This window comes from Pavona decussata, unplaced genomic scaffold (assembly GCF_977016875.1).
Source record: "Pavona decussata unplaced genomic scaffold, jaPavDecu1.1 SCAFFOLD_25, whole genome shotgun sequence".
NCBI classification, from domain to species: Eukaryota; Metazoa; Cnidaria; class Anthozoa; order Scleractinia; family Agariciidae; genus Pavona; species Pavona decussata.
In genome coordinates this window covers 3,235,337-3,251,271 of record NW_028145448.1, presented here as the reverse complement: position 1 = coordinate 3,251,271, position 15,935 = coordinate 3,235,337, and the positions used below count along the sequence as shown (strand labels likewise).

The following is a 15,935-nucleotide window of genomic DNA, read 5'->3' as shown; positions in this document are numbered from 1 at the left end:
GTATTGTTCTCAGCACCAGTAGAGTTTTAGCGGATGTTAACTTGAACATCGCACCTGTCATTTTAAGCCAATGGAAATGCGATAAGTTTGCATCTAGACAGTTTCCTCGGCATCAGTTGCAAACAGGAAGTTGTCATTAGCTAACTTAACGAAGCTATTTAAAGATGTTTGTTTGGATGCTAGAACGAAGACAGCTGTGTCTGTTTTCCAATTTGTTTTGCAAAAAAAAATTAAGAGAAAAATAAGAAATATTAGAAAGGGATGGAAAAACGAAAAGACTTCTTCATCACTATTTGAAACACTGTATTCAAGTCATTATCATTGTTAACTAAGGTTGTTGATTAATTGAAGGCTGCACTTTGAAAACTAACATGGCGAATGTCGTAATTTTAAAACATGCTATAGTTCGCCTACACAAGGCAGCTTCGAAATTAGTTCTTTGGGTCAAAACAAAATTGGTCAAAATAAAACGGCAAAACAAACGTGTACTTGACGTGAAAGTTTTTTCACCTTTTAAAGGACTTCTCGGTTTTTTGGTAGATACATTTATGTAGGTAATGAACCCAGCTTTTCTCGTTTCTCATCAAAATGAAATGTAAGTTTACCGCATGAAAACGAACACAGTAACTACAGAACACACCTTGCAACAACTTCGGTATTTGTGCTACATTAATTAGCTGTTTGTGTGTTTTAATTTAAGGCAACTATTTGTCTTGATGCCTGCTTACGTAACGGTAATAAATCCACTAACTGGCGTGAGTTCACGAACAGTTATTGTCAACCCCCTCGTACACATGAGTGGAATTTTCCCAAGTCTTTTTAATGAAAATCTCCCGTGTTTTCTCTTTTTTTTTTTTTTGAGGTTTATACGCTAAAGGATTTTTTTCCACCTAGATAACTGTAATCTCCCTTTGAAGTTTTGGATTTCGGAAATGTTTTGGGATAATTAATAGTTTACAATTATATTATTGGACTAAGAAATCAACTGGAATCGTTAAAAAAATCGTGTCAACTTAATATATCCATTTAAGTTATGAAAGAAACAATACCCTTTGTGATGTATTTAATTTTGTACGGTTACTTTGTGAAGAAAAATAAGGGTATTTAGGATATTTCGAAAACAAACTTCGTTTCATAAAATCGCAACCAAAGTAATCTCCTTCACAAATCACAGAACACGAAAACGACCCAGGGATCCAATCAGTTCTCCAAGAAGTTTCATTCACCAGCGCAAAGAAAAGCGCTGGACAATACGCGCAAATAGGACCAATTGGAATTGGTTTGATTTCTGTCTGGTCCAGATAGTGACGCTATATTTTGACCAATTACAGAACCAAGTAAAGTAAAATCAACGTTTGGCGCCTGAATCAATTTAGCCGGGATTAATTTAAAATTTGAGTCGGTCTAAATTCAAAGCCGGTTCGGCTCCTCTTAACAGGGCCTAACATCGATGATGGAAAGAGAAACCTTATAGCAGTTTACGACGACAACTGGCTGGTTTCACTGAGTTCCCTCTCCACGAAAGAGAAACGTACCAGAGAGGCTGTAAATAAACAAATGTTTGGTTTTATCAACTACTTCGATAAGGTAATTTGCCGGCTACTGTAAAGTGAGAGTCGAGAGCTGACGCTTTGAGAGTTAACCCTTCAGCAGAGCGACAACAAGCGCTCCAAACGCCAGCCCTGGGATCTCTTCACCGTTGCCAAATATCCTTATCGACTGAAAGACAGATGATAAAACCAAATGTTCTTTTTCTCTCCCTCACCTACGCAGTACCACAGTTTATTTAGAAATTAAACTAACCCCCTTGTCACTAAACAAGCTATTTATTTAATGACTACTGTTCTCGTCTATTTTGCAGTGTAGTTAGTTCAGTAAAGAGAGTTTTTGTGAGAACGGCGTAGTGGCGTAAACCACAAGTCACCAAGGCGGAATACAAGAGTTTGCATGGCGTTAAAATTCGATCGAAAGCTGATGAAACAACAAAATTTCCATAGAAAACTTCCAATAATGACAATTACCGAAAAAGCGCTATTAAGCCCACCCCCCTCCACCTCTACCTCTCTACTTACGCCTTCGACTCTTTAATAAGACCCCCGTTTGAGAGTCGGTTTTTATTTTTTATTTTTTTAAATAAGCCCCTCTTTCTCTGTAATTCTCGCCTCTCTCCCCCCCCCCCCCCCCCCCCTTTTGGGGCAATACATTTTGTTATTAGTCCTTCCTATTTTAGCTCTCTATTACGAAATCCACTTCATGCGACCGAGTTGGTTTGTCTTTAAACAAATATACACTCAAATACATAATAATATTGTTTGCTTTTCCCAACAAAAGGTTTGCCTTTTCCACCGGACTAGACCATTGTATAGGAAAAACTGAATTTGACATTTGTACGTTTTCCATGCAGATTGAATAATGTTCTGATTGCAAACATTCTTATTAAGTAGCCCGTTCCATTTAAAGTTTCACTGCTGTGGTTTGAGTTTTGTACAAGAACTATTTTAAGACGAAAACGGTGTTTTAAGGTATGAAAAAAAACCCACCTCTTTATAAAGCCCCCTGTTAATGAGCTATGAACAATAAATAAGCGCCCCGGGAGCTTAATAGAGCTTTTGCGGAAAGGAAATGATCACCAAAGATGGAATTTTTGATCTTTACAAACATTCTCCTCACAAATGCCCTGCAAACAGTATGTGGAGAACAGTGGGGGAAAATGCATTTTGATGATGGGGTTTAAAGGGTTGGTAGGGAAAGTAATGTTCTGAGATACGACTCGACCCTACACGCAAGCGAAAATAACAAATTGACAAATTAACGGTAAAAATGAAGAGGGATTGGAGAGAGCTGAAGGGACTAGTGCCCGGCCAGACGCCCGGATGTACCCCTCGCTCCGCCGCTTGTCGCTCATGCTTGGATTGGAAGAAGAAAGAGACTAAGGAGACTTCTCTCAGTCTGTCAAATCCAGGAGCTCTCATAAAATATTTGTTATTTAGTACTAGGACATCGAAAAGACAGATATTTTTAGTGCAGAATACCATGTTTCGGTAATGCAGGTGAATAAGAAGAACGAAATGAATGAATAAACAAAAAAGTGTGAAAAGAAAAGGTGAAACTGCAAGTGTAGTGAAAAGGAGTTGTCTGGGAGGTGATGAAGCCCACACGAATGAACACAACAACGCGGTTGGTTTTTTAATTATTTTATTTATTCATCCCAACACCAAGTACAAAAAAGTGCACAAAAGAAAAATCTGACCGAGTTTGGGCTCCCACGCTTATCTCCTGAATCGTAATGATTATTTCTAATTCAGTATCTCTGCCGAATCAATTTTCCAAATAGATTCCTTGGTTGATTACAGCTATTAATCCCTTGTTTTAACTTCTGAATTAAAAAAGCAACCAATTCCCGTTTTAATCTAAACCAATTACTGAAGCAAAGTGGGAGGGAAAAAGTGTTGTTTCAGCGCAGACCAACGCTAATCAGCCTGTTTTTTGGCACGTTAGGATGGTGACCGTTGGTGTTGAAGGCCACGCCTTTGTAAGAGGAACTGGTGGACGCTGTACGGAAGTACGGGGAACGCCTATCACCACACCAACTGTTACACCGCTTGTAACAATTAGTGTAACCAGAAACAAAGAAGCCGGAGTAGAACGAATGATCACAGATCAACAGCTGGTATGAGTAACCGCTGTTCATGGATCCGAAACCGGCCCACAATCCATAGGCACTTCCAGTCTTCCCATAATTCACTGCGGCCGTTAGACGCCGGTTAGATTTCCGTTTGAAGTAGGCCTTGTTTCCAGTCTGGTGGTCGACGAAGATTATTTCTGTGAACTAATTTAAACAGAAAACAATGGAATTAGGAATTCGGTACGTTTTTTTAAACATTAAATTATTCTGTGCACTTTTTGTGTGCACTTGTTCTAATAACGCATTTCATTAATTCTTGAATTATTGCAAAGAAGCATCGTCAAAACTTCTTCGAAGGTTGTTTATGCTCAAGGTGCAACGCTGAAAAAGTTTACATCGAGAATGTTCAGCTTGTCAACGGCTTTGAGATCACTGCTAGAAGTAGCCAATTAACTTACAGGGATGTTGTTACAGTTTGTTCTGTACCCGTCAGTTCCATAACGCAGCTTAGGATTGTAGGTGACTTCTGTCTTGGGTTTGGCTTTGTCATCGGTAGTGTAACACATGGTCCATCCTCCACCGTATGACGTCATGTCACAATAAGCCAAGAATGCATTTGAATGGCTTCCTCCATCCGGGTCCAACCAGTACATACCATCTCCCCGAGATTGGCCGCGCATCTTGATATCTTTGCAATCTTTTCCTGAAAATAAATGAGAACACTTTATGATTTTGCCAATTTCAGGAGTAAATGATTACCCTAAAATTGAAGCAGCCAGAAGAAGTCCCATATTTTCTTATTTTATTGACAATTGTCTGTAATCAGTTACATGTTTGGTCTTAGGTTAAACGGAGGAGCCTAGTGCCAAGCTCATTTTACCTTTTATAGGCTACCGGTGGGTGTACAAAGACAAATATACAAACACAGCGTAACGTAACGTAAACTAGTGTTAAAGTGCACTGTTCATAATTTTATAGCATGCAGCAGAATGGTTCGTTAATTGCATCCTACTAAGACTTTGTTTGTCTAAGACCTTTCAAACAAACTGTTTAAGTCATTCTTCACTTTCCTATCGTATCCTCCCAGGACATCCACGAAAAAGCTCGTCCGTTGGACTCTAAAACCCTCATTACTTTCAATCATAAAAGTAGTTAATGTAGTTGGTGTAGTTAGTGTAGTTAGTGTAGTTGGGTTAGTTAGTGTACTTGGTGTAGCTGGTGTAGTTGGTGTAGTAAGTGTAGTTGGTTTAGTTGGTGTTGTTAGTGTAGTTAGTGTGGTTAGTGTAGTTTGTGTAGTTGCTGAAGTTAGCGTTGCTAGTGTAGTTAGTGTAGTTGGTGTATTTGGTGTAGTTGGTGTAGTTGGTGCAGCTTCTGTAGTTTCTGTAGTTGCTGTACTTTGTGTAGTTGGTGTAGTTTCTGTAGTTGGTGTAGTTGGTGTAGCTGGTGTACCACCTGGTGTAGTTGGTGTAGTTTCTGTATATGGTGTAGCTGGTGTGGTTGGTGTAGTTGCTGTAGTTGCTGTAGTTGGTGTAGTTGCTGTAGCTGGTGTAGTTGGTGTAGTTAGTGTAGCTGGTGTAGTTGGTGTAGTTGGTGTAGTTTCTGAAGTTGGGGTAGTTGGTGTAGTTGGTGTAGTTGGTGCAGTTGTTGAAGTTAGTGTAGTTGGTGTAGTTAGTTTAATTAGTGTAGTTTGTGTAGTTGGTGTAGTTTATGTAGTTGGTGTAGTTTCTGTGGTTTCTGTAGTTGGTGTAGTTAATCTAGTTGGTGTAGTTTCTGTAGTTTCTGTAGTTGGTGTAGCTGGTGTAGTTGGTGTAGTTTCTGTAGTTGGTGTAGTTGGTGTAGTTGGTGTAGTTGGTGTAGCTGGTGTAGTTGGTGTAGTTGGTGTAGTTTCTGTAGTTGGTGTACTTATTGTAGTTTCTATAATTGGTGTAGTAGGTGTAGTTAGTGTAGTTTCTGAAGTTAGTGTAGTTGGTGTAGTTAGTTTAATTAGTGTAGTTTGTGTAGTTAGTGTAGTTTATGTAGTTGGTGTAGTTTCTGTGGTTTCTGTAGTTGGTGTAGTTAATGTAGTTAACGTAGTTGGTGTAGTTGGTGTAGTTTCTGTAGTTGGTGTAGTTGGTGTAGTTTCTGTAGTTGGTGTAGCTGGTGTAGTTTCTGTAGTTGGTGTAGTTGGTGTAGTTGGTGTAGTTTCTGTAGTTGGTGTAGCTGGTGTAGTTTCTGTAGTTGGTGTAGTTGGTGTAGTTTCTGTAGTTGGTGTAGTTGGTGTACCTGGTGTAGTTGGTGTAGTTGGTGTAGTTGGTGTAGTTAGTGTAGTTAGTGTAGTAAGTGTAGTTGGTATAGCTGGTGTAGTTGGTGTACTTTGTGTAGTTTGTGTAGTTGGTGTATTTAGTGTAGTTGGTGTAGTTTCTGTAGTTAGTGTAGTAAGTGTAGTTGGTAGTTTGTGTAGTTGGTGTATTTGCTGTAGTTGGTGTAGTTGGTGTATTTGCTGTAGTTGGTGTAGTTGCTGTAGTTGTCGTAGTTTCTGTAGTTGTCGTAGTTTCTGTAGTTGTCGTAGTTTCTTTAGTTAATTTAGTTCCTGCAGTTAGTGCACGTGCTGTAGTTGCTGCAGTTTCTGTAGCTGGTGTAGTTTCTGAAGTTGGGGTAGTTGGTGTAGTTAGTTTAATTAGTGTAGTTTGTGTAGTTAGTGTAGTTTATGTAGTTGGTGTAGTTTCTGTGGTTTCTGTAGTTGGTGTAGTTTCTGTGGTTTCTGTAGTTGGTGTAGTTTATGTAGTTGGTGTAGTTTCTGTGGTTTCTGTAGTTGGTGTAGTTGGTGTAGTGGGTTTAGTTGCCGTAGTTGGTGTAGCTGGTGTAGTTTCTGTAGTTGGTGTAGTTGGTGTAGCTGGTGAAGTTGGTGTAGTTGGTGTAGTTTCTATAGTTGGTGTAGTAGGTGTAGTTGGTGTAGTTGGTGTAGTTTCTGTTGTTGGTGTAGTTGATGTAGTTTCTGTAGTTGGTGTAGTTGGTGTAGTTTCTGTACTTGGTGTAGTAGGTGTAGTTGCTGTAGTTTGTGTAGTTGGTAAAGTTTCTGTAGTTGGTGTAGTTTGTGTAGCTGGTGTAGTTGGTGTAGTTGGTGTAGTTGGTGTAGTTGGTGTAGTTGGTGTAGTTGGTGTAGTTGGTGTAGTTAGTGTAGTTGGTGTAGTTCGGGTGTAGTTTCTGTAGTTGGTGTAGTTGGTGTAGTTGGTGTAGTTGGTGTAGTTCGGGTGTAGTTTCTGTAGTTGGTGTAGTTGGTGTAGTTAGTGTAGTTGGTGTAGTTCGGGTGTAGTTTCTGTAGTTGGTGTAGCCGGTTGCTGTAGTTGGTGTAGTTAGTATAGTTGTGTAGTTCGGGTGTAGTTTCTGTAGTTGGTGTAGTTGGTGTAGTTGGTGTAGTTGGTGTAGTTGGTGTAGTTGGTGTAGTTCGGGTGTAGTTTCTGTAGTTGGTGTAGTTGGTGTAGTTAGTGTAGTTGGTGTAGTTCGGGTGTAGTTTCTGTAGTTGGTGTAGCCGGTTGCTGTAGTTGGTGTAGTTAGTATAGTTGTGTAGTTCGGGTGTAGTTTCTGTAGTTGGTGTAGTTGGTGTAGTTGGTGTAGTTGGTGTAGTTCGGCTGTAGTTTCTGTAGTTGGTGTAGTTTATGTAGTTAGTGTAGTTGGTGTAGTTGGTGTAGTTGCTGTAGTTAATGTAGTTTGTGTAGTTGCTGTAGTTGGTGTAGTTGCTGTTGTTAGTGTAATTTGTGTACTTGATGTAGTTAGTTTTGTGCTTTAGTTGGCGTAGTTGCTGTATTTGCTGTGTTTACTGATCTTTGTTTTGTTTCTTAATGTAGTTTGTGAATTTTGTTTGACACGTTGTCATGAAAATTTTCCTTTTGTGTGTTTTTTTTTTAATTGATACGCTAAAGAGTTTTTTCCATCTAGAAAACTGTAATCTTATTTTGAAGTTTGGAAATTCGAAATGTTTTGTGATGACAGTTTTAAATGATATTATTGGATTCAGCAATCAACTGGAATCATTAAAAAATCGTGTGAACTTAATTTATCCATTTAAGTTAGGAAAGAAACATAACCTTTTTGATTCATTTAATTTTGTACGTTTTACTATGTGAAGAAAAACAAGGATGCTATAGGATATTTTGGAAACAAACTTGGAATATAGGGGTTTATATATAAGTTTCATAAAATCGCAACAAAAATAATCTCCTTCAAAAATCACAGAACATAAAAGCAACACAAAACAAGATATCGAAAAAAATAGGGTCAAGTTAGACCAATCAGTATTGGTTTAATTTCTGTCTGGTCCAGAGCGCGGCGCCATGTTTTGACAAATTTGAGAACGAAGTGAAGTAAAATCAAGTTAGATGCGAAATTACTTTCGATATTCCCATGAAAATCACTCAAATGCCCGAGTTCAACCATAAACGCCGTCTTATTTGACGCACACTTTCGTTTTTGAGAAATGAAAATAATTTCAAATATCGTTTCAAATAAAGCTTGTTGTGGGTTAATTTGTACTCTAGCTAACGTTTTAAATATTATCCTGTGTTTTTTTTTTCGCCTATTTCTCTTGTTTAGTGATTCTTCGATTTCTCTAACTGATCTTTTTAACCACTTGATTTTTGAGTTGTTGTGAAGACCTCGGTGATTTTCTTTGCATTGCCTCAGCAAGTACACAATCTACACTTGCAATTAAACTAACATCATCGACTAAAGAAAAGTACAGCAACTATACCAACTACATCAACTAAAACAGACTACAGCAACTACAGCAAGTACAGGAACCACATTAACTACACTAACTACACCAAATAAGAATTGGTATACTTCTGACGGTAGTCATGAATCTATAATCTTCTTTGGTTGCTCTATTTCCTTATATATTTGGTTCATTTTCTCCTCACTATTATCTTTTTTTTTTTTGCTCCTCTCTTGTCTTTCTTTCTTTTGTAATTTCCAAGTTCAGTATAATTCAGCTTTGTTGTAGTAATCGTTAAGTTTATGATAATAAAGACCATGCCAATTTGGACAATTGAAATCATTGATGTCGTTGATCCCAAAAGCAAACTGCTAAGGTAATGAATTTTTATGAGAAAGTCCAAGAATGGGCTGTAACACTAACCTGTCACTGTCTCTTCCAATATTCGTTTCCAGGCCTTTCCGTTGCAGAACTCCAAATGCAGGTTTATCATGCGCAGTAATCCCTTGTTGTCAGAGTTACAGCTGGCCATGGTTTCCTGAACACGAACATTCTGCAATAAATGTCGAAATGTTCAAATTTGGTTGAGATTTCTAAGAGAACTGATGCGCACTTATTGCCCTTGCTAAAAAATAAAATAGTTGTGAAATGAGTCAAGTTTCCTTCCAATGTCTACAGCTATTTAACTGCCAGATACACATTTTCAAAGAACTCTGCGTTTTTCCCTGAAGTTTCCTTTAGTATTTGTTGCCAACGCTGAAGGAATTTATTAACGCAGCATACATAAACTTCGAAAATCGGGGCATTTCAGTCCTTTTATGGCGATATACTCACTTCGAACTCAAGACTATCAATTCGTTTAACTGAAAAACATCCTGGATAATGTCTTGCAGAAGGACTTACTCTTGGTCACCCAGTTTTGAACTTTCTGTAGGAGGAGTTTTCCGTACGAAAAAATCGTCCTTAACACAAACATATACATGAGAAAAAATGTCCTTTGTCTTTCCCAATAGTTTAAGAACGTCAATTAATTAACTGAACACAAAAATCAATCGCGAACAACCGATCTCACAACTGCAAAATTGGAATTTTTTTCTTTTTCCTTTTTGGGAAAATTCAATGGACCTTTTTTGTTGTCAAAACGTTTAAACCCTACTTTCTTATTAAACATTCGTTCGGATCTGATATCACTGAGAAATTTTACCGAAACAACTCGTCGGATTCTGTGCAGGAACAAGGAAAGTAAATAGAACGGCTCAGAACGAGGACTAAATCGAGAAAATTGATAATAAAACAAGATCGACTCACGACCCAAAACCACACGAAAAATCTAGTACGGCGCATGAATTTCTTGGAGCGAGATAAATCTCAATATAATTTCGCTTTTCTGCAATCGAACCATTTTTACTAGGCAATTTGATTATACTAACATACCTGGTGCTCTGCGAGCTTCAGCGATCGTCCATTGTTCAGAAAAACAACGTTCACTGGATCACAAGTGCCCCATCTGTAGGGTTAAAAGTGTAAATTTAAGAAACAAAATCAGCATTAAATTTGGGACAAGAAAAATACGTATACTTACTTTAGAATAAAAGCTGCCACGTAGATAACTAAAGGTAACTTCAACAGCATTCTTCTAGCAAAAATAAAACTTGATGACGCGAAGTTGTCAGTATAGTTAATTAGACGAGAATGATTGCAATAAAAAGTAGTGGCTTTTCAAACACTGCTGAGGCAATATATAGTCGATTTCCGATAGAAATAACAGGCAAAAGGCTTCAAATAACCCGATCGTGCGTAATGATCACAACTTGGTAAAAAAAACCAAATTGATAAGCACCTGCGTTGATACAATGATTTTTATTCACTAAATTTTAAAATCACAAAGAGTTCAACATGTTTCGTATACATGTTCAGAAAATTCACGTGATCAGAAAATAACTCAGCGTGTTCTATGAACATAATTCAGTATAAAGTCTATAAAGAAACACTCTCAAATATATTAAAAATATCTCTGTTTAAAACAATCGCTGAATAGGCTACTGACTTCCTTATTTTGCGTCGGTGAAAGAAATTATGATCAGAAGTCAACGGAGAATGTGAGATGGAGAAGGAAATCCTATAGTGTTTAACTATAGCAGCTGACTTAATGTTAATCTCGCCCTATCCACGAGGCTGTCACTCAGTAAACAAATATTTGGTTTTTTCAACTGAGTTGAGTTGATAAGGTAATTTGGCAACCGTAATGGGGACTCTTTTGTAAATCACTTATTAGTGACATTGATTTCCTCAATAAAGATTATTATTATTTAATGAGAAACTCGAGAGATGAGGTTTTGAGCGCTAGCCCTTCGTTAGCCGGAGCGAAGTGGATTCATTCAGTCTGACGAAGGGCGAGGGCTTAACACGTCATCTCTCAAATCTCTTTACAGCATAGTTAATTGAAGCCACTGGTTATGAAACCTGACAAACTTCTTTATGTTTTTGTTTGCCTTTTTGGCCTTGACCCTGCACGATCAACAATAGAATTTGGAGTAAATGAATTTAAATATATGAAACATATATTTTGAACTGAGGATGAAAGATCAAATAGAAGAAAGATCCTCGCAGTTAGTACGCAACTAAGGCAGTTGCGAAAAGAAAGCCTGAAAAAAAATTCAGGCTTGAACGGGAGCAACTGTTGGAGCAACTGACCTATCGAAATGTTTTTGTTAAGATATTCAACTGCGGTGTGAACGTTGAAACAAAGGATTGTGCAGGGTCGCGGTTCTTCCAACATAAGCTGCAGCACCATTGTTCTCATGGCAAGGTTTCATAACCAGTCCCTCATTACAAGTTACTATATTTACAATGGCCTTATCAACACAGTTGATTCACTCCTCCACCGACACAGCGCCACATTTTCTTTAGGAAATAACTCTTTTGTTTCTAAGCAAGCTTAGTTAGTTCAGTAAAATCGCAAAGATGAACCGACAATGTCAGATGCAACAGTCACAGAAACCGGCTGTCCAATGCAATGTTCCAATCAATTCAAGATTCGGAGAATCGGATACATTTGGAAGGTGCTTAGAACAATACAACATAAATTTGTGTTACGAAGCCTTGCGAGCGGCTAACCTTCATACTAAACAAATACCAATGCATATATTCGTGGGGAAATACATCCGTGGTATTTGAATGCAGTATCCGATCTCACTCGATTGCCGAGTAAATGCCTGCTCTGCGAATTCGGGAATCAAAATGCTTCCATCATTCTTAATTTATCACCCACCTGACTGCTTATTGCAGCACATGTACGTGAACGAACCTTCGTTTTTCTCCAATTCGCGTATCATTTAGATGTGTCGCCTGTCCGCTCAGAACACTTGTGTGCCCGTTCCCGCGATTTTCTACGCTCATTACTGCGAATAGCCAGTTAAGTCAACCCATCACGTTGGGCAATTTCATCACATGAAGTTTTGAAACTGCCACATCGCCGCGATCGGCTAAAAAAATCGCTATATGTGTCCGCATTAATCGGTGGCGAAAATCTTAAGCGATTTTCACTCGCGATCAAATCGCCTTGATTGGCGTATAAAATCGCCAGGTGTGCCGTCGGCTTTAGTAATAAAAAACGGAGGGCTTTTTGTAGTATAACTTGACCAACATGCATTACCATAGCAATTCATTCACTGTTCATTGTTATTAATTTAGAATGCAAATATTCCCTACATGCTTGATAATGGGTGCGTTTTGGGGGGAAAATCCAAATACGGATTTCTGAATTCAAAAACAGATTTGGCGGGGTTTTTTATATGAAATCCAAACACGGATCATGAATCCATATAATCCACACTCCCGGTGGATTCTTCAGATCAAATTTAAATCCGGATTTTTGAGATTCACCACCTGAACGTTTTTGGGGGAAAGGAATCGAAAAAGTGTTTTTGACAAGCGGTTTTCCGTGCAAAAATGGTACACAACAGTTATTGTACATGACGTTCTAACTGAACCGTTTTGTTCGCGCCATTTTGATTTTCCTAAAACGAGGAGGCCGAAAAAAGGTATGTTTCTGTCTAAATTTCGCGCAAAAAAAACAGCACGAAGTAGTTTACAGCAATTGTAAGCACCTTTCCTCCAGCTAAACAATTTGAGTACAAAAACAACCTTCATAGTCGTCGATTTGTAACTTAGCAGGCATGTTTTGTTATCAGCTGTTTTGATCGATCGCTAAGCTATTTCCTCTCTTGTGGCGTTATTTCCAACTTTTGTCATTTATTTTATTTATTTTTTCAACTTTATTTTTCGTCTTTTCAGATCTCAATCCCGCGTTGTCATGGCAAATGATCCTTTTTTGGTTTTTCCGTGTATTTTTTTGGTGGTGGTGAAGAATCCATATGATCTAAGATCACAAATCCGTTTTCGGTTTCTCCCAAAAAAAAAATGCCCCACTCGATTTCAACAAAATTAACCGTCGACAGACAAACGGCTTCCAATTCCGCGGCAAGAAAATAATCTAAAATCACATTAATTGTGGGGACTAGTGAGGAGATTGAACACAACTCCATTTCATGTAAAATTTCGATTTATTCAGTCCGCAATAAATGGTAAAAAATTTCCAGTTTAATCCTCTTTAAGCGCTGTTATATTTTTCTTTTTTTGAGATTTTCCTTCCTGATCCACTCAAATCCATAACCCTGATAGAGTATTGGAGATTTAGATCTCAGAGGACATAACGCTAAGAGGACAGAGATTTTCAATTCAGTAATGAATGAGGATAAAGAAAAGGAACTGAATAAATAAATTGATAAATAATAAATAAATAAATAAATAAATAAGTAAATAAATAAATGAAGTGAAAAAGTGAAAAAGGAATGTCTGGGATGTAATGAGGTCAGGCGAATTAACATAACAAGGCGACATGTTTTGAAATTATTTTATTTATTCAACACCTATTACAAAAATAAAAATCTGAGCGAGTTTTGGCCCCCAAACTTATGTTATGAGCTCAATCTACCATCACAGCAAAATCTAGCATCCCTTTTTTAAATTAAAGCCAACTGAAGACCCAAGAAAAAAAGCACTGATATCTTAGCGCAGACCGACACTCATCAGCCTGGTGCTAACGGATCGGTGACCGTTGGTGTTGAAGGCAACGCCTTTGTAACCGGAATTGGTGGACGCTGTACGGAAGTACGGTGATTTGGCATCACTACACCAACTGTTACAATACTTGTAACAATTAGTGTAACCAGAAACGAAGAAGCCGGAGTAGAAAGAATGATCACAGATCAAAAGCTGGTAGGAGTAAGCGCTAGTTGCTCCAACACCGTCCCACAATCCATAAGCACTTCCTCTCTTCCCATAGTTAGTTGCCGCCATCATCGGAAGGTTGGATTTTCGTTTGAAGTAGGCTTTGTTTCCTGTCTGGTGGTCAACGAAGATTATTTCTGTGAACTAATTTAAAAAGAAAAAAATATAATGAACAATATAAGTCAGAAGTCGGTACATTTTATACGTGAAATTATTTTGTGTACTTTACGCGTGCACTTGTTCTCATAACGCATTTCATTATGTCTTGAATTATTGCTAGAAAGCATCCTCAAAACTTCTTCGAAGGTTCCTTATGCTCAAGGTGCAATAGTGAAACGTTTTACATCGAGAATGTTCAGCTAGTCAACGGATTTGAGATCACTGCTATAAGTAGCCAATTAACTTACTGGAACGTTGTTACAGTTTGTCCTGTACCCGTCAGTTCCATAAGGCAGTTTAGGATTGTACGTAACTTCAGTCTTGGGTTTGGCGTATTCATCGGTAGTGTAACACATGGTCCATCCTCCACCGTATGACGTCATGTCACAGTAGGCCAAGAATGCATTTGAATGGCTTCCTCCATCCGGGTCCAACCAGTACATACCATCTCCCTGAGATTGGCCGCGCCTCTTGATATCTTTGCAGCTTTTACCTGAAAATATAAAAGAACTCTTTATGGTTTTCTTTTTTTTTCCCCTCTGGTTTCTTTTTGCTTGTAAACGATTTCGTTTTTTTCGTTGGCTCTTATCTTTCTTTTATACTTTTCGATTGAGCTTTGTTATATCAATTAATGACTTTTTTTAGAATAATTCAAGAGGGCGTTAATTTTGAGAAATACTGTAATTGATATTTAATCGTTTCTAGACAAAATCTGCTAAGTTTGTGAAACTATTCAGGGGAAAGTCCGTGGTTGGGTTGAACGCTAACCTGTCACCGTTTCTTCCAATATTCGTTTCCAGGCCTTTCCGTTACAGAACTCCAAATGCAGATTTGCCATGCGCAGTAATCCCTTGTTGTCAGAGTTACAGCTGGCCGTGTTTTCCTGAACATGAACATTCTGCAATAAATGTCGAAATGTTTAAATTTGGTTAAGAACTAAGGCGCGCTAATCAGTGCCTTGGTACAAATCAAATAGTTGTGAAACGAGTAAAGGTTTGTACCGCTTTTTAGTTGCCAGGTCCATGGCTTTCAAATTTTCTTCAATCCAGCTCACGTTTTCAAAGAAACTTCCTTTTGCCCTGACTGTTTTGCCAGCCCAGAAGGAATTTATTAGTATTTTTAGAGTTCTCCGCAAAGAATGCAGAATGCGTGATCTTCGAAAATCGAGGGGAACTAAGTCCTTCGGTCGATTTACTCACTGTTAAAAAAAAAATTATAAGTCTACAAATTCGCTTAATTGAAAAATCTGTGGTGATAATTTGGAAAATGACTTAAAAGCATCCAATTTGTGAATATTATATTTTTATCTGTAGGACTGAGAAGTTTTTCTGACGCCGATTGAAATGTCCTTAACACAAAAGTATGCATGAGAGGAAGTAGCCTTTCTGTTTCTTAATAATTTACGGAAGTTACATAAACACAAATACCGATCTCAGAACTGTAAAATTGGAATTTCAACAGCAGTTTTTCCTACCGCATGTCGCGAAAATTCAAGGGACCATTTTCGTTATTAATCAAAACCCTACTTTCTTGTCAAAAAATTCGACCGAACTTTACAGGTATATTTTATCGAAACAACTCGTTGGATGCTCTTGTAGGTATGTAGTCCCGGGAACAAGAGAAACAGAATTAGAACGGGTTCAGAACGAGGACTAGATCGAGAACACAACACGACCGACCCAAGACCCAAGACCAGCTGGACTCAATTCGAGGCGTGAACTTCTTGTCGGTAGCAGAGGTAACTCTGGAACTTAGATCATCCTTTGAAAAACGAATCTTCTTTCATAGCGAACTTGATTATACTTATTCATACCTGGCGCTGTGCAAGCTTCAGCGATTGTCCATTGTTCAGAAAAAGAACGTTCACTGGATCGCAAGTGCCCCATCTGTAGGGTAAAAAGTGCAAATTGTAAGAAAAAAATCAGCTCTAATTTCGGGACAAGAAAAATACGTATACTTACTTTAGAATCGAAGCTGCTACGCAGAGAATGAAAGGTAACTTCAACATCATTCAGCAAAATAAACTCGATAACGCGACGTTGTTTATATGGTTATTATAATTAATCACAATAATAGTGGACTTGTTAGACAACACCGAGAGGGTATGTGCGTCGATTTATAACAGAAATCAAGACAAAAAGAGTTTCCGCGCCGAAATGATCGAACTTA

The 15,935-nt window shown here is 38.1% G+C and overlaps 2 protein-coding genes across 2 annotated transcripts; both read right to left on the bottom strand.

The window, feature by feature from the left end:
- Positions 1-3,178: 3,178 nt before the first annotated feature.
- On the bottom strand, positions 3,179-10,177 carry LOC146485829 (fibrinogen beta chain-like). The gene is made up of 5 exons (XM_085103187.1): positions 9,898-10,177; positions 9,750-9,822; positions 8,739-8,868; positions 4,084-4,328; positions 3,179-3,829 (listed from the first exon to the last, which is right to left on the bottom strand). Exons 1-5 carry the CDS (start codon positions 9,945-9,947, stop codon positions 3,455-3,457), a joined length of 873 nt encoding a protein of 290 aa, XP_084959313.1. The 5' UTR covers positions 9,948-10,177; the 3' UTR covers positions 3,179-3,454.
- Positions 10,178-13,216: 3,039 nt separating this feature from the next.
- LOC146485828 (uncharacterized) lies at positions 13,217-15,935 on the bottom strand. The gene is made up of 5 exons (XM_085103188.1): positions 15,728-15,935; positions 15,580-15,652; positions 14,535-14,664; positions 14,015-14,259; positions 13,217-13,751 (listed from the first exon to the last, which is right to left on the bottom strand). Exons 1-5 carry the CDS (start codon positions 15,775-15,777, stop codon positions 13,386-13,388), a joined length of 864 nt encoding a protein of 287 aa, XP_084959314.1. The 5' UTR covers positions 15,778-15,935; the 3' UTR covers positions 13,217-13,385.